At 49.9% G+C, this 23,341-nt stretch overlaps 1 protein-coding gene and 1 non-coding gene across 2 annotated transcripts; one reads left to right on the forward strand and one right to left on the reverse strand.

Moving 5' to 3' along the window:
- The first annotated feature begins 6,484 nt into the window (after positions 1-6,484).
- LOC123402945 (ervatamin-B-like) lies at positions 6,485-8,113 on the forward strand. The gene is made up of 2 exons (XM_045096915.1): positions 6,485-7,100; positions 7,308-8,113. Exons 1-2 carry the CDS (start codon positions 6,518-6,520, stop codon positions 7,943-7,945), a joined length of 1,221 nt encoding a protein of 406 aa, XP_044952850.1. The 5' UTR covers positions 6,485-6,517; the 3' UTR covers positions 7,946-8,113.
- A 5,289-nt stretch (positions 8,114-13,402) lies between these two features.
- On the reverse strand, positions 13,403-13,624 carry LOC123406703. Its single transcript, XR_006612362.1, has one exon. It is a non-coding gene; the product is annotated as a small nucleolar RNA U3 (small nucleolar RNA).
- Between the last annotated feature and the right edge of the window lie 9,717 nt (positions 13,625-23,341).

The following is a 23,341-nucleotide window of genomic DNA, read 5'->3' on the forward strand; positions in this document are numbered from 1 at the left end:
AGACATAGGAGTGGTAGCATGCTTGCACTTCAACATACCAGCACGGTGCAGCAAGTCGAGAGAGTACTTATGCTGAGTGAGAGTCAACCCAGCAGAAGACCGTGAGACCTCCAAGCCAAGGAAATAGTGCAGAGCACCCAAATCCTTGACAGCAAAAGCTCCACTCAGCGAAGAAACAAGGCGCTCGGCAGCAGCATTAGACGAGCTAATGAGGATGATATCATCCACATAGACCGGCATGTACATCGTCACCTCAGGAAGCTGCAGAAGGAACAATGATGTATCAGCCGTGGAGGAAACAAAACCATGAGCTCGAAGAACCGAGCCAAGGCATGCATGCCATGTACGAGGAGCCTCCTTCAGTCCATAGAGAGCCTTCACCAGGCGACAGAGATGCTGAGGACGTGCATGATCAACAAAACCAGGTGGCTGACGCATATAAACCTCCTCCTCTAGAACTCCATGCAGAAAGGCGTTCTGCACATCAAGCTGACGGAGAGACCATCCGCGAGTAACAGCCAAAGAGAGCAGCAAACGAATGGTAGTAGGCTTGATGACTGGACTGAACGTGTCTTCATAATCAAGACCATACCTCTGTTTGAAGCCCTTAGCAACTAACCGTGCCTTGTAGCGTTCAATGGAACCATCAGCATGCTTCTTGACCTTGAAGACCCACTTGGAATCAATAATATTGACCCCAGAAACAGGAGGAACCAGTCGCCAAGTATCATTCTTCAAGAGAGCTTGAAATTCCTCCTCCATAGCAGCGCGCCAGTGCGGAATACCGAGAGCAGCCTAAAAGTGTCGAGGCTCAGCAGTGGGATCCGCAACGGCATGGGCAACACAGGCAGCAATCCATGCAACAGTCCCATCAGTGCGCTTCTTTGGACGAAAGACGCCAGCCTGACTGCGTGTACGAGGGCGAAGAGCCACAGCAGTAGGAGACGCTGGTGGCGACGACGAGCCAGACGCAGGCGAGGCGGTGTTTGGCGATGCTGGGCCAGCGTCCGTCGCTGGCGAGGCCGGTGATGATGAGCCGGGTGAGGCCGGCCCGCTCGGAGCCGGGGCAGAGCTGGCCACGGGGCCAGGCGACGAGGAGGTGGCCGGGGAGGCTGGGCCGGGCAAGCCCAGCTCGGGCGAAGCTGGGCCGGGAGAAGTTGGCGCGAGGGAGGCCGGCACAGGCGTGACCGCCACGGGCGGCACGGCAGCGGGCTGGCGGGCACGACCCGGCGTGCATGCGCCATGCATAGGATCGACGACGCGAGTGTGATCGACTTCGGTCGCCTGATCATCCAGAAGTTCAAGGCGAGCACCACCTCCAATACCTGCAGCATGGTTAGGGAGCAACATAGGAGCATATGCAACATCTACAAATTGATCAGGCGAAGGTAAAGCGGAGTGCACAGGTGGTGTAGGATTAGTAGAGTTGTTCGGAAGTGCAGCAAAAGGGAACACGCTCTCATGAAACACGACATCACCAGATATGTAAACGCGATTGGTGGGAACGTGAAGGCACTTGTACCCTTTATGAAGGGAACTGTACCCAAGAAAAACACACTTTTTATACCGAAACTCTAGCTTATGTTTATTGTACGGACGAAGGTGAGGCCAACATGCACATCCAAAAACCTTCAGGAAAGTGTAGTCTGGGAGTTAATTGAGCAAGAGTTCAAGAGGAGTTTGCATTTGCAAGCGTCGTGAAGGAAGCCTATTTATTAAAAAACAGGCTGTGGAGAAAGTATCACTCCAGAACCGAAACGGAACGGAGGCATGAGCTAGTAAAGTAAGGCCAGTTTCTACAAGATGGCGATGCTTACGTTCAGCGGCGCCATTCTGCTGATGTGTATGAGGACAAGACACACGGTGCGAGATCCCAAGCTTATTAAAGAACAAATTGAGATGATGATATTCACCCCCCCCCCAATCCGACTGAACATGAAGAATCTTATGCTTAAGGAGACGCTCAACATGTGCTTGAAACTGAATGAACACATCCAACACATCAGATTTACGCTTGATAAGATAAAGCCAAGTAAACCGACTGTAAGCATCAATAAAACTGACATAATAAGTATGGTCACTGACAGACGTTTGGGCATGACCCCGTACATCACAAAACACTAGCTCAAGAGGCTGTTTAACGACACGACTAGACTCAGAAAACGGAAGGTGATGACTCTTGCCTTGCTGACAGGCATCACAGACAGTTTCAGCATTTTTATTGGACATAACTGGAAGTTCATGACGATGCAGGACATGATGAACTATGGGAGCAGCAGGATGACTAAGCCGCGCATGCCAGTGTGAAGAAGACACGCGAACACCAGTGAACACCTGGGGGGATGCGGCGCAGGAGGTGCAGGTGGCGCATCAAGCGCATAAAGGCCATGGCGAAGACGACCTTTAAGCAGAACGGCTCTCGTGTCCCGATCCTTAATATAAAATAAGAAAGGGTGAAATTCAGCGAAGATAGGATTATCACGAGTAAGCTGAGGAACAGATAACAGACTACGTGTAGCAGAAGGAACACGAAGAACATTACAAAGGTGCAGTTTTCTGGAATTGTGTGTAAGAAGAGCGGCCTGACCAAGATGTGAGATGCGCATACCTGCTCCGTTGGCGGTGTGAACCTGATCATGACCGCGGTATGGCTCCTGGGTGGAGAGCTTGCCCATCTCACTCGTCAGGTGATTGGTAGCTCCCATGTCCATGTACCATCCCGGATCAATGGAGTAGGACGGAGTGTGCCCGTGCTCGGTGCTCGCCACAGCAGCGGCCGCCTGCTTGTCATTGCCTTTGCCATTGTTTCCAATGCCGAGGAAGTCCTTTTTGAAGCGTCGATGACAGCGGGAGGCGATGTGACCCTCAAGACCGCACAGTTGGCAAGCTTGCTGGGCGCCGCAGCAGGGGCATACAACGCGCGGGCGACCCCCGCCAGTGACGGAAGGCGCAGAGGCGCGGGGATGCTGCTGAGGGGCGGTCGCCGGCTTGCCGCCAGCTGTCGGCTTCTGAGGTTTGCCGCGGGCTGCGGCGTTGGCGGCGGAGAAGCTCGGGGAGGCATGGCGCGCTTTGATGCGCTGTTCGCGGCCGAGGAGGCGTGAGTAGAGCTCACGAGGCTGAAGGGGAACGTCGCGACCATTGATGTTCTCAATGAGATTATCATAGTCGTCGTCGAGGCCGTTCAAGACGTAGGTGGTGAAGTCCTCGGGGCGACGCGGCTGGCCAATGGAGGCCAGCGTGTCAGACAGGCCAGTCATCTTGTTGAAGTAGTCCGTGATGCTGATGTCACGGAGCTTCGTCTCGCCCAGCTCAGTGCGGATAGCATGAGCCCGAGCATGAGACTGGGAGGCAAAGATGGTGTGGAGCGACATCCACGCATCCCGCGACGTAGAGGCGAAGAGGACCAGCGACGAGACGCTCGGGGTGAGCGACGACTGGATGGCAGAGAGGATGGCTTGATCCTGGGCCACCCACGTATGGTACGCTGGATGATACACCGGCGGGCACGGAAGGGTGTCGTCGACGTAACCCTCCAGGTAGCGGCTCCGAAGGAGCGGCAGCACCTGTGCACGCCAAGACAAGTAATTGTCGGGCGTGAGCTGCACCGGGATGAGGTGCGAGAAGTAGAAGGGTGACGGTGTCGCGGCATGATCAGCGTGAGCCGATGGCGGAGACGCGTAGTGGCCCATCGGTGGCGCCGTCTCCAGGGACGGTGCAGGAGCAGCAGACGCCACACCATCATACGATGACGACGGGTAGGCGCCGTAGGTCGGCGCAGGTAGGGCCCCATAGGGTGACGTAGGTGGGGCCCCGTAGTGCGGCACCGGAGGCGCGGCGTAGGGCTGCATAGGCGGCGCACCGTAGGGAGGCGCCAACCAGGAAAACGGCGGCGTCGATGGGGCCCCATAGGCAAGGGGGCCGTAGTGACGCGGGCGGGGCGCCGTAGGCCGACGCGTGAGGCGCGCCGTAGGTCAGCGCGGGCGGGGCGCCGTGGGTTGGCGTCGAGTGGTCGCCGGAGGGGATGGGCGCGGGGCCACGAGGGGGTGGCGGCGCGACCACGTTGGGCGAGGCAGACAGGCCGCCGGAGGAGGCCGGCGGCGGCGGATAGCCCCCCGCACCAGGCCCGACTGCAGGCGGCGGCTGAACCGATCCCAGCGAGGGCTGAGCCGGGGATCGAGGCTGCCACCACGCGAGGGGATTGGAGGCGAGGAAGGGCGAAGCAGAGGCGGAGGCCGTCGCGGCGGGAGGAGCGGCAGCAGCGGCTAGGGCGCACGCTGCGGATGAGGCGGCGGCGGCGTCTAGGGGTAGGGCAGCGGAAGACGACATCGTAACCTAATGTGATACCATGTTAAATAATATGTTTAGGGAACTGCTCGACACCCTAAAGGTGGGTGCGGCTATCTCATTATATAGAGGTACCAAGAGGTACCGTACACGTCATATACAGTTATATACAGACACGCTACGTATATACAGTCTAACAGCTAGGACCAATACCATGTTTGGATGCAAGTGCTGCATTCAAACCTGGTAATGCTACAGTACGTCCAGAAAAGAGTCGAAGAAGGGTGGTACCATGCCAGCGATGAGGAATATGGGGTAGACTAAGGAGAGAAACGACTTGAGGCTGTCCTAGTGGGCGAACTCCGGCGTTCCTAGCGTCAGCGCCCGCTCATATGAAGCCGCCTCCTTTTCCTTGCAGGAAGTCATTGATAGCAGGGAAGATATGTCTTCACGAAGAGATAGACAATGGAAAGCATGCCCTCTTGTAATGATGGCCAAGCGACGGGAGAAGAAGAAGAAGATCTGTGGAAGAAAAGATCTACCATAATCCAAGGCCTCTATAAAGACGATGCAACCGCCGCGCTGGTCCAAGAGCATCGCTCCACTCTCTCCACCCCCAGGCCTCTCTTCCGAGGTGGCGCATGGATCGACGGGATGTTTCACCCCTCCGACTAGAAAGTCATGTCACATAAGGCATTAACCACTACTGGATCATGGGCTCGATTTCCTACCATCAGCTACCGATCACCACATATCAAGTCCCTACAAAACATGGACCCATCCCCGTCTCGCAATCCCAACAACGCGATGCATACCTGGAGCCAGGGGCTACAGACGGTCCAATAGGAACTAGGGTACTCAGGACCTGCTAAGTCATGGGTGTGATAGTGGCGACGTGCTATCCTCACCGAGCCCTTGGCGCCCAGAAAGGGCTTGGAGGGATACCAAGGGAAGGGGTCCATATGCGTAAAGGTGTTTCCTCCTTCTCGACAATGGAGACGATAAGACGATACAACTGAGCATTAAATGCTCTTCCTGCACTATCAGGGATGACGTCACACCCTAGCGATGGGACACGACCTACCTATCGTCTGACCAAAAGCCACGAACAGGTGTGCCATTCCTCGGGGCCATCCACAGTCTCTAAGAAGTCTTCCATCGCTCCCATGCTGCTACAGGAGCTCCTTACGGTAGCCAACCGAACGCAAGAAAGTATACTCCACTTAATCATGACGGAGAAGCCAGACAGTTCCCGGAGTACGCTATGGACTAATGGGCGCCGGAAGGATCCTCTCCCTAAAAGCAATTAAGACATGGTAGTATAAATAGAAGTAGCTAGGCACAAGAATACAACTTGTATTTCAACACTACCATAGAAATATCATCAAGAAGGAATAGGATATTACACCTCTATTGTGGCATGAACCTGGGTACTACTTATGTACGCTCATCCCTAGTTCATCTTCTCCGACAATGACGATGCTTGAGGAAACATATTTTCTTTAGTCCCTCGACGGACTATCAAAAAAGGTTGTTCGCACAACGACCTGATGTCTGGTTTTTAGACACCGACAACCTCATTGTCCATATGGTTGGGCAAGACTTGCCGGAGAAGTCACGGATAAACCCATGGGCATATGAACCCATTTTGAGAAACTCATTTTTAATTGCCCAAAAATTCTGAAAAAATGCATACATCTTAACATTCTATGTACGCATAGAAAATTTTAAGGAATAATAATCTTCCATTTGGCCTGTGCAAAAAAAGGAAAAAATATGTCATGAAATGTTATTTAGGACCACATAAATTATTCATTTTACGGAGGCAAAATAAAAAGAGATTCTTCCACAAAACTTTGTACAATGTATGTGTGGAATTTTGTTTTGAATTTTTTTAACATTTTAAAACGAATTTAAAATGCATTTTTAGAAAGCCGGTTCATATGACATACATGCACCCAACTCCCTTTCGTTTGTTACGCGAGGGTCATGACGTACATGCGTCTTACGTAAGCAACGTGACGTGCATGTATGGAAATGACTTACACCTTTCAGTCGCTTTAATTTTTTGAGCATCCGTACTTAGCCTTAATTAACTGTGATGGGCCTGATGGCGCCTGTTTATGCATGTTACTTCTTCCATATAGCTGTCTGATTTTAGGCTATAAAAGGAACACAACTAAGCTGAGCATGCGGCATCCAATCAACACCAACACATTAGCACTACCATCAAATGAGTGGTAACACGATCATGTTCTCCAGTTCTAGATGTTCATCATTAGGGCTCTATGTGCTCCTTGCCACAAGCTGCCTATTACTAGCTGGCTGCTCTTCAGAGTCGCTGCTGACAAGTGATGTTCTTCCAAGTGAGCAGTCGGACATCGACACCGACAACCACCAAGATCTGATGATGGACCGTTTCCACGTGTGGATGACGGTGCACAACAGATCCTACTCCACCGCCGGTGAGAAGGCTCGCCGGTTTGAGGTATACAGGAGCAACATGAGGTTCATAGAGGCCGTAAATGCCGAGGCGGCCACCTCTGGGCTCACGTACGAGCTTGGGGAGGGCCCCTTCACCGACCTTACAAATGAAGAGTTCATGGAGCTATACACCGGGCAGATTTTGGAGGATGACCAATCGGAAGATGGTGACGACGACGAGCAGATTATCACCACCCATGCTGGGTCTATCGATGGCTTGGGCACACATAAGGGTGCCACCGTGTACGCCAACTTCTCGGCCAGCGCGCCAAGGAGCATCGACTGGAGGAAGAGAGGCGTCGTCACCCCGGTTAAAAACCAAAAGCAATGTGGTACACATAACATCTCTTGTTCATATTTTTCTCCACTTATATATATATATATATATATATATATATATATATATATATATATATTAACCACAACTTATTAACAAAGTAACAAACAGTACCAGAATCTTAGTTGGTTAATATGTATCTCTCTCTTTTATATGCGCAGAAAGCATAATGATTAAGTTAAGAATTGGTATGGAACTGCAGGATCTTGCTGGGCATTCCCCACCGTCGCTACAATTGAAGGAATACACAAGATCAAGAGAGGGACTCTGGTGTCTCTGTCGGAGCAACAGCTGATAGATTGCGACTACCTTGATAATGGTTGCAAAGGTGGCCTGGTGACCAGAGCTTTCCAGTGGATCAAAAAGAATGGAGGGATCACCAGCACATCTTCCTACAAATACAAGGCCGTCAGAGGTCGGTGCTTGAGGAACCGTAAACCGGCGGCAAAGATCGTTGGCTTCAGGAAAGTCAAGAGCAATAGCGAGGTGTCGCTGATGAACGCTGTGGCAAACCAACCTGTGGCAGTTTCCATCTCGTCACATAGCAGTCACTTCCACCACTACAAGGGAGGAATCTACAACGGGCCATGTAGTACAACTAAACTGAACCATGCCGTCACCGTTGTAGGTTATGGGCAACAACAACAAAATGGGGCTGACTCAGTACATGCGTCCGCCCCTGGAGCCAAGTATTGGATCGTGAAGAACTCGTGGGGGACAACATGGGGCGACAAAGGCTACATACTAATGAAGAGGGGAACAAAGCATTCATCAGGGCAGTGTGGCATTGCAACACGCCCAGTCTTTCCTCTTATGAAAGGTGGTAGATCGACTGATTAAAGCTCACTTGCTTTAAATCTAGAATTCCAGATCCATCCATTTTAATTTGTCAAAGTTTGTAATATTGGCCAGCACGTGCACTGTGCCTACGTATGTTGCATGCGCTACTATAGGTCTACGTATGTAATCCATCTTGAAAATAAGGATCTGTACGAAGTTCTAAGTTTCGGTTGATTTGGTATGAGGTCAAGGTTCTAACTTATAGCTAGAGCCATCATGTACAGCACATGTTATGTGCTTAGTGCATCTACTTACTTTAATCACTCTATATAAAATGGAATTTGTTGGGGGTCAAGAAAATGATAAATCAGTACTCACAGGGACAAAGTATTTACAAATCATGAGCCAAAACAATGAATCACAAAACTATGAAGATAATCAATTAAAAATTCATAAGAAATAAGCTACCCTCGTGAACATGGTCATGTAGAAGAAAAAAAAGACAATCTTTTTATAGTTGAAAAGCTATGCAATAATGTATATCTCTCCGTGTAACACCTGTGGAGCCTCCCCTCCATAAACTACTTGACCGTAAATTCAGGATTTCCCCTCCTTGCCCTCCAATAATTGGCCTGGTAAAAATAATTGACGTGGTCCATGCCGTAGCCCCCTCTGTAAACTACTTGCCAGGACTTCAGGATTTCCGCTCCTTGCCATCCAATAATTCGTCTGGTCCATGTCGTAGTCCCCTTCGTAAAATTCTTGCCCGCAAATTCAGGTTTTTTGCTCCTTGCCCTCCAATAATTGGTCTAGTCCATGTCGTTAATGTCGTGGGAGATGGCTCTATGGGTGTTACATGGAGCGATATACAATTATTGAAAAATTGATGGCTTCAACTACCAATGCTGCGGATGGATGAGAACGAGAGTGAGTGGTGGCTGGAACTAGTAGTAGAGGGACGCGCTTTGCGGTGAGGCCGCCATCGTGTGGGGTGGGAGATCAAGCGGGGTACGGGTTGCTTGGGGTCGACGCAGATTGGACCGAGAGATTGAAAAATGGAGAAGTGGGGTGATGGCGTCATGGGAAAAACTCGGATTATATGGACCAAAAAAATTCAGAGACTCGGAAAGTTTATGCGGTAAAGAAAATATATTGGGAGTGCAAAATCTGATTAGGAGAAAGTAATTTTTTGGCACCAGTCAACCACGTATGAATAAATATTACCGTATTTGTTTCTATAAAAAGGATAAATATTATTTTGGGGCTATTTATTTTTGTTGGATCAAATTGCATTCACACCCAATGTAATATTCACATAGTTTAACAAAAAATATAAAGCTTGTGCAGTCGTAGATCAAAGGGGGCAGAGTGCGACTCAGAAAAATGAGGTTCGTGTCCTCGACCTGTGAACGTGAAGCAGAAGTAACATTGAAAAGGAACTCATAGGCCAAAGAGGCAACATGAATGTAGGCCTTCGAGCCATTCACACCATCGGATACGACACATAGAGATGGAAAGGCTCTACCAACAATGAGCCATCGTTAAACTCTTAACTCTTGCATATCTGCGAGCTAGAACCGAGTCCCTCTTTCATTTTTCCGAGGAGTTTCATACATTCGGGGATAGTTAAAAAAATTTGTGTCGAGATGTGCTGGATCTGTCGGATGCCTACCAGATCTAAATTTAGGACGAATGTAGAGGCAAACATTTATGAGAGGGCGGATAAATTAATATGAGAAGGTGAACATTGAAGGACTGGGCAGATAGGTGAGGTATATCTAGATCAGTATTTCTCAATTCTCATTTAAGAGGGGAGAGATTGCTTGGGTGAAGGGGGAGGAGCAAGGGGAAGATAAGAATGGATGAGTGGGCTACCAGAAAAGTAACACACACTTATTGCAAGATAGCTAGTCCCTTTTTTTCTTTACCTTGTATATATATGCCAGATTAACTTACAGTCGGTAATTACCAAAGTAGCAGACACATTGCTATGTTTGAAAGAGGAGTAAAAAAATGTGACTTATAGGAACAAAACTAGGGAAAAAATGGGTGTTGTATAAAACTCTGGAACATCAAACACAGAACACACACTTTGCTGTTCAAATGCTATTCCATTGGGATGAGCAGAGGCTTACCAAAACTAGGATCAGCGGTAAGACAAACAAATGATGCAAGTGTGTGTATGCTCATACACCGAAAAAAGGAGAATGCACCAGCCAAGAATCAAACCCGGGTCTGTATCGTGGCAGGGTACTATTTTCTCGAAACAGGCTTTTGCCCCGCTTTGTATTACAAAGCAACCACTTCTGGTACATCGAACGATAGATGCTGGGGCGAAAACAACACATGCACGCCCAAAAGAAACATAAAAGAAAGAGTAAAAGAAACAAATGCCAACACCGGCGGATCATCGAAAACGGAGAAGCCCCACGACCGTTGCGCACACCTAAAAACACCCACCAAGCTCAACACCTCCAAGAAGGGATGCGACGATGACGCCGCTGCTGCTAAGGGATTCCCCCGATACGCAGCGAGGGGAAAGGAAGGGTAGCCCCAACGCCCTACAGGAAGGTCTGGCGACATTCGCAGGCGCCACCGCGACGGTGTCGACCAGGCCGACTGGGATTTCTCCCGATCCCAACCTCCACCTCAGGCGCATCGGAGCCCGTCACCAAACCGACCACCACCCCGTGCCTACACAGACTTGAAGCTTCCACGCCGGCTCACCACAACAACGTAAGGAGGGGTCTATACGACGAGGAAGAGGAGCCGGGGCTAAGGGCATCATCACCAACGGCACGCGGGAGGGCACGACCTCCACCGTCGATGACGGTAACCGACCGAACGCGATAGCGGGAGCAAACCAGGCCCATAAAGCTCCCACCGTCGTGCTGCAGAAAGCACGCCGTCTGCGACGCCGCCCCCGTCCAAGCCGCTCCTCGACACCTTCGCACAGGGAGCATCCTGGCCGCTGCAACACGATCAGTCCGCCCTGCCGCCAAATGGAAGCACCACCACCACTCGCGCCGCCGGCCACCTCCACCAAGGCGCCGGACCGTCATTGTCCTTGCTGCACCCCCGCCGCACGCCCGCTACGGAAGGGACCAACCACAACCGCCGAGAGTCCAAAGCTGGACCCAACCCCCACCCACGTCGTCACCGCCAACCGCCTGGCCTGGGTGAACATCCCACAGTAGGGGGTATCCACGCCTGCATCCCCAGACAATCATCGTTGACTGTGAGGAGCACGGCCTAGTAGTTGCAGACGACCACCACCGAGCAAGCCCCGGCATGGTCCACAACCAGCCCGAGACAAACTTACATGCCGCCACACCCATAGTCAGCGCCGTCGACCTGTCCACGGCATAGCAGCAACAGGGGTGCCCACTCGGACCGACGACACGAAGGAGCAACAAGAAGTGGCACTAACGCGGTGACAAGCACCACCGCGGACTAGGTCGGCCCACTGCCTGTACACCACCGACCGCCATCCTCTGCCACGGACCAGATCCGCACTGCCACCTATAGTCCCGGATCGACCGCTGCCGAACGAGGCAGTAGCCCCGCCCCACCACCGACCAGGAAGTCCCGAGGAGCACCACCGCGACGGGCGCACGCTGCCTCGCCGGATCTGCACTGGCCACACGCCCCCGTCGCCCCCTGGCCCTGCGCCGTCCGCCACGTCCCGCACCAGATCTGGCCGGGAAGAGGCCAACCCGCCACCACCGAGGCCCTAGCAGCCCACCACGCGCCGACTGGAGCCGTCGTCGTCACCGGGGCGCCCGCCGCAGCCGCGCAGCCGCCGGCGGCCCGAACCCGCGCCAACCCCGCCAGCAGCCGAGGCCATCGACGACAGCAGGCAGCCCACCGGAGGAGCCTCAGGTCCAGATTTGAATCGAGGGCACCCCCGCGTCCCTGCGCAGACGCGCCCCACCTGACCCGCGGCCTTCCGCGCCACCGCCCACGGAGCCGCGACGCCCGCACCGCCGCGCCACGCCGCCCCGCCTAGCTGCGTGCCTCCACCCGAAGTGGCTGTCCCGCGACAGCACCCGCCGAGAGGAAGGGATGTGATGCCCCGCCGCCATCGACGCCGGCCGGGCTTTACCCGGTGGCAGGAGCCGGTGGCGGCGGGGGAGGGAAAGGGGAGGAGGAGGGGTGGGGACGGCGGGGTGCGCTATCGCCCGCCGCTCGCCGGAGCGGGCAGGGCCTCCTATCGCGCGGTGGTGTTATTGGGGCTGGGGAAGTTCGGGGGTTTGGATCACTCGGGTCGCAGGGTACTATTTTATCACTAGACCATTGGTGCCCGTGACATTCGCAAATTTGAGGGGCATGTCTCTTTGATTCTATAAGCCCGACACAGTAAGAGAATCCCTAGCTGAATATTGGTTACTTTGCAGAAGTGGATGCAGTATGACACCTATCGGATGAAGGCGCCGAATCGGACTTGACGACAAGCCAAGCCTAGCATGTGATCCATGGACAGGTAGGTGTTGTATAAAAGCTTGTGCTGTGAAGCAAAATCTTTCAACGATGGTGCTCCTGGAACAGGTGTAGATATATGTATGGATCAGATGAAAGGAATCTTTTCGATCAGCAGATATCTAGCAGATTTGGCTAAGAGAAGATTTCTAGCGGAAGCACCCCTTGAACACAAACTAGGTTGGAAGTGTACACACCGTCATGTCCGTAGTGGCCTTATTCGTTTCCAGCTGCGGCCTGAGTTGTTCTTCTCTGTTCTATAGAATCCTCGTTTGTCCTCAAAGATAGTACTGGACAGTGGAGATCTCTGGGATATTATTTCCACTTGCTTTTGTTGGAGAAGTGAGCAGGCCTACTCCCAGTTCAATGATCTCCAACTCTTGGCCAATTCAGTAATTCTGTACTGATGATGACAGAGCAAGATCTCTGGACATATCAACTGAATTTTATTCACCTGGATACTTTCCTACTCGCAGGCATATATAATTCTGTACTATTCTTGTAGTAATGAAACCCCTCCTGTGAAATGAAAATCAAAAAAGGAAATCTCGCTGTGAAGGAAGTACCAACTTTTTTTTCCTGGCCACCACTGAGAGACTGACTGAATACAAGAGCAATCTTACTCATGTGTCATGTGTGGTCTTCGGACAGTTGAAACAGGAGTTCACCTCTGTTTCAATTGACAGTTTGCAAAGTCATCCTACTAAGTGAAACAAGGGTTCACCTCTGTTTGTGATATCCTCCATTCATGGATTTCACTCTGAACCTGAAGCTGCCTAGGGTAGTTAGCACTAACTGAATCTACTTTTGCAGATGATGTAGAGACCACACTACCAAAAGGAATTCGGGGAAAGGAAAAAAATGGTAGCTAACACTAACTGAATCAAATTTGCAGATAATGTACAGATCACATTGCGCCAAAAGGAATTCGGGGAAAGGAAAAAAATGGTAGCTAACACTAACTGAATCAAATTTGCAGATAATGTACAGATCACATTGCGAAAAGGAGCTGGGAAAAAATGCAAAAAGTTATGTTTTTATCTGTCAGACAACCTCTAGGCCACCCTGTAGAGACAGAAGCCAATCTAAGAACGATCCTCTACAGCCATCGGATAACACCCATCAGGTGAATCCTGACCGTTAATCAAGCTCTGGTCTAGAGATCAGAATGCATCAACCAAACTGAAGTGCTTGCCTCCTTATTGGTAAAGGATGCAGCGGTACGAGCCTATAGAACAGATCCTGTTCAAGTAAGGTCGTGCTGTAATCAGCAGCGCTTAGCCTTATAAACAACTTCTGATTCCTGTCAACTCGCGAGGTGGGACTAATTGAGTACAGCAGCGCCTCCTCAGGGCATGATTAGTGGCCATGTAGCAGTTGAGCCCCAGAAAGAATAGAGCGCAGCCCATCCCACCCGAAATGCTGCTTCTGTTTTGTTTTTTTCTTCTCCTTGTTGAGTTAGATGTGGAGATTTTGAACCAGTTTAAATATCTAGCAAATGCTGCATGCCCAATAATTTCAACGTATAATTTTTTAGCGATGACCACTATTTAAATTAAAGTAGCAAACTCTGTTATGTTAGAAAGAAGAGAAGAAAAAAAAATGCGACATACAAGAACAAAACTGGAGAGAAAAATGGGTTGAGGAAACAAAAACTCTGGAACATCACACACTGAGCATACACTTGTCTGTTGAAGTACTTCGGTTGCATTTACAGTATCTATTATTTGTTTTTCTACTTCATTTTGGCAATATGGGCATGCAAAAAATGCCATCCTGAAACCCACTTTTGCAACATGGTGGCAAGTTAGCAACAGTGAGGATGAGCAGTGACAAAACCAAAGACAGAATGAGCAGAAAGGGACGATGTACCTTAATTTCTGGAAGAAGAAAAAATGACATTGGTGCGGTTCTATAAATACAAAAATACAGAATTCACATAAGAAACAAAAATGGTATAGAGAAACAATCAGACCAAACTCTGTAGAACAACAGATTGGCGAATCACAATTGTTGCATGTTTCAGCTAGAACAAGGTTTAGTTTCTTTAATCAGCATCATCCGTTTTGTTGCCCGGACTGTTCTCCTTTGTGCTGGATGCTCATTAATCTACAATGATAGTGCTGGAGAATGCAGACCTCAGAAATTTGTTCTGGTTGCTCATCACAGAGCAAGAAGGGGAATCCTACTAGGAGTAGGATTGGAGGAGGACTCCTCCTCTCCTCCCACTTCGGCCGGGCCAAAGGGACAGCCCTAAGGCTGGCGGCCTCCCTCCTCTCCTCCTACATATACGAAAGGTTTTGAGGATTTTTAAGAAACAACAATTAGCCACGTGCTACCCTCTCTCTAAATCTGTTTCTCCTCTAGTCTAGTTTTCAGCGGTGCTTAGGCGAAGCCCTGCCGGACTAGCTCCACCACCATCGCCGTCACGCCGTCGCGCTGCCGGAGAACTCATCTACCTCTTCGCCCCCTCTTGCTGGATCAAGAAGGAGAAGATCATCGTCGAGCTGTACGTGTGCTGAATGCGGAGGTGCCATCCGTTCGGCGCTAGATCGGGACGGATTGTGGGACGGCAGCGATTTGGATCGTGAAGACATTTCACTACATCAACCGCGTTTCTTAACGCTTCCCGCTTAGCGATCTACAAGGGTATGTGGATCCAAACTTCCTCTCGTAGATGATCATCACCATGATAGGTCTTCGTGCGTAGGAAATTTTTTGTTTGCCATGCAACGTTCCCCAACATCGTTCTCTTCCTTGCCTACTTCGACCATCGCCGCCGCGATCCTAACCTGCCACCGCCGCCGCTCTCCTTTGGTGCTGCTGCAGCTCGCTCACCCGAGCCGTACCGCCCGTCCTCCTCCTTAATCTTCGTCCAGCACTAGCTCATCGCCAGCGTCGTCGTCGTCTTCCCCGACCACTTCATCTACTCTGACCACTGCGGGAAACATCGCCCCCTGCCGATTGGCGCCGCAATCGTCGTCGAGTCCTTCTCTGCTAGCCTCCTTGATATGGCGTATAGGTTCTGTGCAGGTCCCCATCTCTGCATGCCCGGTGCTGATAACACCGACATGTGCCTTCGTCCGCGATGTGTTCCTAGGTGTGGCAAGCCTAGCGCGGCGCATCGCCAACATCGACTTCGTCCGTCTACGCATGCGCGGTGCTGGCAACATCGATGGGTGCCTTCGTCCATGATGTCAAAAAGGGCGTCAGCCTCCGCGTGCCTCTGCCGGATGAGCCGGCGGTTGGCTTCCAACACAGCCTCGTCCATGGCCTCCGCCTCCGCCTTGGCCATGCTCATGCCGGGAGCTCCCTCCTCATGGCCTCCAACTTCTCCTCCTCCTACTGCTCATCCTCCTCCTCCTCTTCCTCTGTCTTCGGCGAGTCTGGAGGGAGACCCGCAGCGATGCGGGCGGCGCAGCGAGCCTGGATCTCATCCTCGATTTGAAGGTGCCGCTCCGGAGTGAGCTGCGCATAGGTGGTGACGAGCCGCCGGACCATACTGACGGAGAGGGAACCGCGATAGGAGGCGCACGGGCTCGGGTCGCGGCAGAGAGAAAGAGGAGGCGGATGAGCTAGGGTTGGGGCCGCCGGTCGGCTTGAATAGCCGGCCCCGACCTCGAGCGGGGAGCCAGAGTGACGCCACACGGCGTTCACACTGCGCCGACGGTCGAGGCGCCTGTCAGACCATCGGGTTTCCCGATGAGTCCGTGTGGGGCCAAGCCATCAGTCCAACGTGGCAGGCGTGTCCATATCCGCCTCATATTTGGGATGAAAATGGAAATGACCGGGTAGTGACCGGGCGGCCTGCCCGGTCTATTAAGGAGGGCTTGAGGGGTCTGGCTGTAGATGCTCTGAGCCTTCGCTCCCCTCGCCAGGAAGTTTTATCTTTTCATAATTACTAATTAAGAAATCCCATGGAAATTTCTTGAGGAAGGTTTTTATACGAGTAAAGCATGGCACTGGAAAGATGCTATTTAATTTATTAGTGCTGAAGTTAATTAATATATATTACTCACTCTGTCACGGTTTAAAAGACGTGCTTGGAAATTCTCTGGAACCTAGATGGTTGTTGATTGCCTTTGAAATGGGCTGAAAAATAGCATTCACACTACGCATGCATATATAATTATTACAATGGAGTACTAATTAGCTGCTACGAGTAATTGCAACGCATCCTAAACCTTGTCTATTGTGGAATTGCGAGTAAATTTAACCGTGCCTTCTAAACTGTTACGGAGGTAGTACCTAATGCGAAACTGAGCAGGCATCATTACAATATACAAATAGCGGAAAAGTTGTCTAAATAGCACTCCCTTCGTCTCGGTGTATAAGTCATCTTACGAAACCAAATAATACCGAAAACTCTTAGGCGCGTTGCATTAACTTTCACCTTGTTTTTTTACATGAATAAAGGAATCAACCAATAAGAGATGTGGGGCGTGTATGTTTTTAATGACTTGAGACTAACTAGCACGACATGCAGTGGCTAGTTCATTGCATGCAATGATATTAATTAAGAAATTAATATTTTTTTGTGTTTTTCTCTCCGTCTTGATCGCGGCGCACAATCTAAGATGACTTATACACCGAGACAGAGAAAGTACCTAATTTTTTTACTCACTCCGTCTCGGTGTATAGGTCATCTTAGGTTGTGCACTATATATGACCAAGACGGAGTGAAAACAAAAATAAATTAATGTTAATTTGCTAATTAATACTATTGTATGCAATGAACTGATAATTGCATGTCGTGCTAGTTTTTTTTGAGCGGGGAAAGCCAGACGGCTTTTATATTGCATTTTAAAACACAGTTACATCGTTAGCTAATGTATCAATGAGGAAGCTGGAAGGCTCCTCCATCCACTTTATAGTTCTAGTGGGTTCAGCAAACCTAGCTAGAGTGTGAGCTACTATGTTTGCTTCCCTTGGGCAGAAGACAAATTGTATCAGAGAAAAGTTCTTGGCGAGGAAGGAGCATTCTTCATATACTGCCGCCGCTGGACCTAGTGAATTACCGTCGAGTATCATGGTGTCAATCACATCCTGGCAATCAGACTCCACAATGATCTGCTGCACACCGACCTCACTGGCCAAGAGGAGTCCATCTCGCAACGCTCTCGCTTCCGCTGAAGTGGCATCTTCGGCAAAAGGTATATCACTGTAGGAGCCAGCGATGAACACCCATTTGTTTGATCGCAACACCGCACCGGTGCTACCTATCCCCGAATCTGCCGAGAAGCCGACATCCACGTTAAGCTTGTAAACACCATCAGGCGGCCGTTGCCATCCATGTCGGACCGCACCTGGGCTCCTCTTCCTTGCCCTTACGAAGTTCTTCACAAGTGCCGATATTGATGTGCAGATCTTGGTGGTTCAGCTACATGTTCCCCGTGAGTAAAGCTCCTCCTTTCCCACCAGACATACCAGACCGTCGTCGCAATTAGTTCAGTACGGTCAACATCCAAAATATTTGCTTTGATGGTGCTCTTAGAGAGTAATAGTTCAGATAGGACCGCACTCCCGTCCTGCTCGAGATCACAAATTTGGTTCACCAGTTCCAGGAGACCTAGGACCCTCCATACTTCCTGTACTCTAGGGCACTGGAAAAAAGCATGCTTAATACTTTCACAATCCATTGAGCAAAGCGGGCATTGAGAGCTGGTCATGATGTGTTGATTTGCCAAAACCCTATAGCATCGTATAGCTCCTAGTAATGATTTCCATATGTGGATTTTGATCTTTGCGGGCAGCCTCAACTTCCATATGGTTCTCCAAATAGGGTTATTACCTGAGGAATGATTTGTATTCGTCCTCCTCAACTTTCGCCCATGTTGGTTATCCCATTCTTGGTGGTATGCCGATCTCACAGAGAACATACCTCGCTTGTCAGGGTGCCAGGAAACAAAGTCATCCATCATCCCCACCGCAAGGGGGATATTTAAAATGCGTTGTGCATCAATTGGCCAAAAAATATCCGTGATGAGCTCCTCGTCCCATGATCTCCTGTCCACATCTATAAGTTCATAAACTTTAGTTAGCACAATATTACTCCGCGGAGTCATAGGTTTTTTGTTGGGGCTGTTAGGTATCAACGGATCCTCCCAGATTTTAATTGAAGCTCCATCTCCCACACGCCATATGATGCCTTGTCTGAATGTTTGTAACCCACTCCACAAACTTTGCCATGTGTATGAGCTCCCCTTCTTTAGGGTACAGTTAAGCAGAACACCATCTGGGTAATATTTTGCCTTGAGAACCCTTGCACACAGTGAATCTGGGTAGCTTAGAAGCCTCCAAGATTGTTTTGCTAGGAGAGCTAGGTTAAAACATTGGATGTCTCTAAAACCCATTCCTCCTTTCTCTTTCAGCACACACATTTTCCACCATGCAAACCAGTGCATGTGTTTTTTCTGCTCTTCATCACCCCGCCAGTACTTTGAGATTGCCGATGTGATCACATTACAAATCTCCTTCGGTAGTTTGAAAATAGACATGGCATAAGAGGGGATAGCTTGTATTATTGCTTTGAGCAATATTTCTCTCCCCCCCCCCACCGAGAGAAGCTTCTCCTTCCATCATCTGATCTTACTCAGAATTCTCTCAACAAGGTGCTGGAAACAATCAGATCGATGCACTCCTACAATTGGCGGCAGACCCAGGTATTTCTCCGATATAGCTTCGGCCATGATGTTAAGAGTGGTGCAGATTTCCACTCGTGCTTGGACTGACGTACAAGGGCTAAAGAACAACGCTGATTTGGCCTCACTGACTAACTGTCCCGATGCCCTACAGTACTCGTCCAGAACTTTCCGGAGGGATATTGCATTTGCTTGGTCCGCTCGCATTAAGATTAGAGAATCATCTGCAAAGAGGAGGTGGGAGACCGCTGGTGCATCTCGACAAACTTTAACCCCCGTGATATTACCAGCCGTCTCTTCAAATGCGATCATACTAGACAGCCCTTCCGCACATATAAGGAACAAATATGGTGACAATGGATCGCCTTGCCTCGGGCCCCTCGTTGGAGTAAAAGGTGCCGATAGATCATCGTTAATACGTACCTGATACTGGACTAGAGAAACGCATTCCATGATGAGGGCCACCCAGTCGGCGCTGAAACCTAGGTTGATCATCATCTTCTCGAGAAATCTCCATTCCACCCGATCATACGCCTTGTGCATGTCTAGTTTCACAGCACAGGTGCCATACCCCGATGTCTTCCTCTTGATGGCATGATAGGACTCGAACGTTACGAGGAAGTTGTCGGTAATAAGCCGGCCTGGAACAAATGCGCTCTGGTTGGGTGAGATGATCTCTGATAGCACCATTTTTAGTCTCGCTGCCAGCACTTTGGATATGATCTTATATAGAACATTGCAGAGGCTAATAGGTCTGAATTGTGTAACAAATTCAGGGTTGTCCACCTTGGGAATAAGAACTATCGTTGTGTTATTCCATCCCCTAGGAATTTGCCTGGTTTGTATTGCGTGCAGCACCTCATCCACCAGATCTTCTCCTATTATGTGCCAGAAACGCTTATAGAAAACTGCATGAAGTCCATCAGGGCGAGGGGCTTTGAAATCACCAATGTTGTACAGAGCTTTTTTTAACCTCCTCTCTAGTGTAGGGTTTATTGAGCTCCGTGTTCATCTCCTGTGTGACTCTAGGGTTTACTTTCTGAATGACAGTGTCATCATCCCCTTGCGCTCCAGCCGTGAAGAGAGAGGTGAAATAAGCTGAAATATGCTCATGTATATCATCGAGCTCCTCTACCCAGTCGCCATTAGGTTCTTTGATTTTCATGATCGCATTTCGCTTCTTTCTGCCGTTAGCTGCACGGTGGAAAAAACCTGTATTTTGATCCCCTTTTGCAAGCCAATCTGCTCTACCTCGTTGCATCCAGTTATAGTTTCTCTTTCTCGAGAATGTCCTCAATTTTGATGTGGAGTTTTTGCTGCTGAACTATTGCCTCATCAGATAATGGGCTAGTCAGTACAGCATTCAGCTCAGCTTGCAACTGTCGTAGTTTTGACCTCGGCCCCTTCAGCGTACTCCTGTCCCAGTGATGCAAGACAGCATGCACCCCTGCAATTACATCGGCCAAGGGGCCTAAACCTTCCTCCTTCCTCTTATTCCATGCCGTCTGCACGATGTTCTCCACATTCTCCTCTGCTAGCCACCGAGCCTCAAACTTCCGAGTCCCTGGTTTCTTTCTCTGTTGTAGTATCACACTATGATCCATATTAATTAAGATAGGCCGATGATCAGACTTATCATACTCCTCATTGGAAACCCCATAGTCTGGAAACATATCAGCGCATCGCACGTTACTCACCGCTCGATCCAGACGTTCTCGGATAGTTCCTCTATGCCAGGTGAAGATGTCCCCCACATATCCAAGATCATCCAGCCCGCAGTCAGACAGTGCATCACTAAACGCCCGCAAGCATCGGATCGGTCGTGAAACACCCCCTTCCTTCTCATAATTGTGCAGAATTTCATTAAAATCCCCTGCTATAAGCCAGGGGAGGCTTGTCATCGCATGTAGTTGCCTTCGATATTCCCAAGTAAGATGTTTTCTTTCTCCACTAGGTTCCCCATATAGTCCCGTGAATCGCCATCCATCCGGGGAATTCTCATTGATACGAAGATCGATGAAATTTGCATGAATCTCTACTGACGTGACTCCCACGTTAGCTTGCCAAAGCATCAAGAGACCACCACTTCTTCCATCGCTTTCCGACACTGCCATTTGATCAAAGCCCAGACGTCGCATCAGTTTTCCTGCCCTTGCTTTGTTCAGATGTGTCTCAGACAGGAAAAACACATCTGGTTTTACTCGCCCGTGGATCCCCACGAGCGCACGCACTGCCGCAGTCTTCGGTATCCCGCGGCAGTTCCAGCTCATAAGTTTCATTGCGTCCGGTCGAGCTCCTTCTCGGAGCTCGCCGATATCTGTTGACTAGCATCCATGATGGTATTACATCCTATTCTTGATCGCTTCAAGTCCTGAGACGACACATCGTCCTCCTCCTCCCCTTCTGCATTAGTGTTGGCGTCCAGTTCATCCATTGGTATAGTTCCCACCGCCGCAGCCTCCAAGAGGAGGGGAGGCTTCGGTTTCCTGGTCTCTGTTGTCAGCTCTTCGTAAGTTAATCTCTTTCGAGATTTTTCCCCTTCATACACTGCCCCAACTCCCACTTTGTGTGGGCTATTAGCATCATCCTGCAACTCCTTCGCCAATGGCCTCCCCTGATCAGTTCTGCCCTGGGGGTTGACCTTATTTCCCCCTGTAGCCTGCTGCCTAGTCCCTTGCGGTTGACCCGCTGATCTAGCAGCAAGGATCCAGTCTCCCCAAGCCATGGCCTCTCTGTCGTGCTTCCCATTACCATGTTCCAAGAAAGTGTGCCCCATATGTCCACATACGTAGCAGAACACCGGCATTTTCTCATAAAGAATGGAATAGTAGACTTTCCGTTGATTCCTGGTTATGGAGACAAACCTCATTAGCGGTTCGTTGACACTCAGCCTGACCCGGACCCTGACAATCCTTCCGTCACCCCATCTAGGGTTTAGTATTACAGTCGATACCTCCCCAACTTTCCTGGTCAATGAGCGTATCACCTGTTCCTTCCTATACATCGGAGGTAGGTCAACAATTTGGATCCACACTGCGAGTTTATCCAGCATCACCTCATCAAATTTTGTGAATCTGTCATATGGTTCCATGAAAACCCCATGGTCCCGAAACAGCCAAGGTCCTTCTTCCGTGATTCTCTTCCAATCGCCCATGCAATTGACCGTGATCGAGAAAAGGTTTGCTCCTAGCGCACTGAACGTCGCCCCCTGTGCCAAGCTCCAAGCCATGCGCATGCTCTCATAGAACGCCCCCCTGCAGAAGGGTTTTTCGGTATGAACTTTGGCTATCACCATAAACTCAGCACCCGCAGACTCCTCCGGGAATTCCTCATCGAAGTTGAGATCGTCCTCCTCTCTCTCTTGCAGGTTCAGTTTTCCTATCAGATCATCCACACCCATCGCCTTATCCGCCATGGTTGCGCTACTCGCCGAAGATCTCGATCCCGACGTCGCCATAGAACACAGCAGAACTCCGGCACAGGATCCGAGCGCTACCCTGGTGCGGGTATATGTAGATCGTCCCCCTGCCCCGGAGGGGAGTTGTAGTCCGACTGCACGAAGGAAAACTAGACGTTTCCGCCAGGGGAGAAAAACCCTAGGCCGCCGCCAGGGGAGTTTATCTAGGAAATTGATCGCTTTGAAGTGCTTTTCCTTTTCATTGCATGTCGTGCTAGTTAGTCTCAAGTCATTAAAAACATACACACCCCACGACTCTTATTGGTTGATTCTTTTATCCATGTTAAAAAACAAAAAACGAGGTGAAAGTTAATGCACCATGACTAAGTGTTTCGATATTATTTATTTTTGTAAGATGACTTATACACAAAGACGGAGAAAGTAGTTACTTTAAGATTAAAACTTCAGTAAATTTGTGTTGGGAAGAGTTCACTCCATAGTACATGGAAAAAACATTCTGCACAACAGTACAATAAGTAAAGTGACAAAGTGGAAATGTGAAACTTTTGCATGGCCATTGAGCATAAATTCTGGAGCTACAGCGACTAGACACCGAACGTCAAGGATGCATAATGGCTGGCAGATCGTTGGTTTAATGTGTAATAGCTGGCAGCTCCGTGGTTTAATGCGTGAGGGCTCACGCCTCGGTTCAATGCCCCTCTCCCCTGCCTCGCGGGCCATCTATTGGTGCAAAAGACGCGCCTATAGTGAATGATATAGGGGTTAAAATCCTTATGCGTCTCACACATTTTCTTTTCATGGCAGGACATAATTGAGAATTACATCAACGTCCGTTGCCTGTTTTCAGCATCACCCCTACACACACCAAACAAAAAATGGCGCATTGCCTCTTCAACCGTGCCCGATGCGTCTCTATCG

The sequence above is a fragment of the Hordeum vulgare genome, chromosome 6H (genome assembly GCF_904849725.1).
Source record: "Hordeum vulgare subsp. vulgare chromosome 6H, MorexV3_pseudomolecules_assembly, whole genome shotgun sequence".
Lineage (NCBI taxonomy): Eukaryota > Viridiplantae > Streptophyta > Magnoliopsida > Poales > Poaceae > Hordeum > Hordeum vulgare.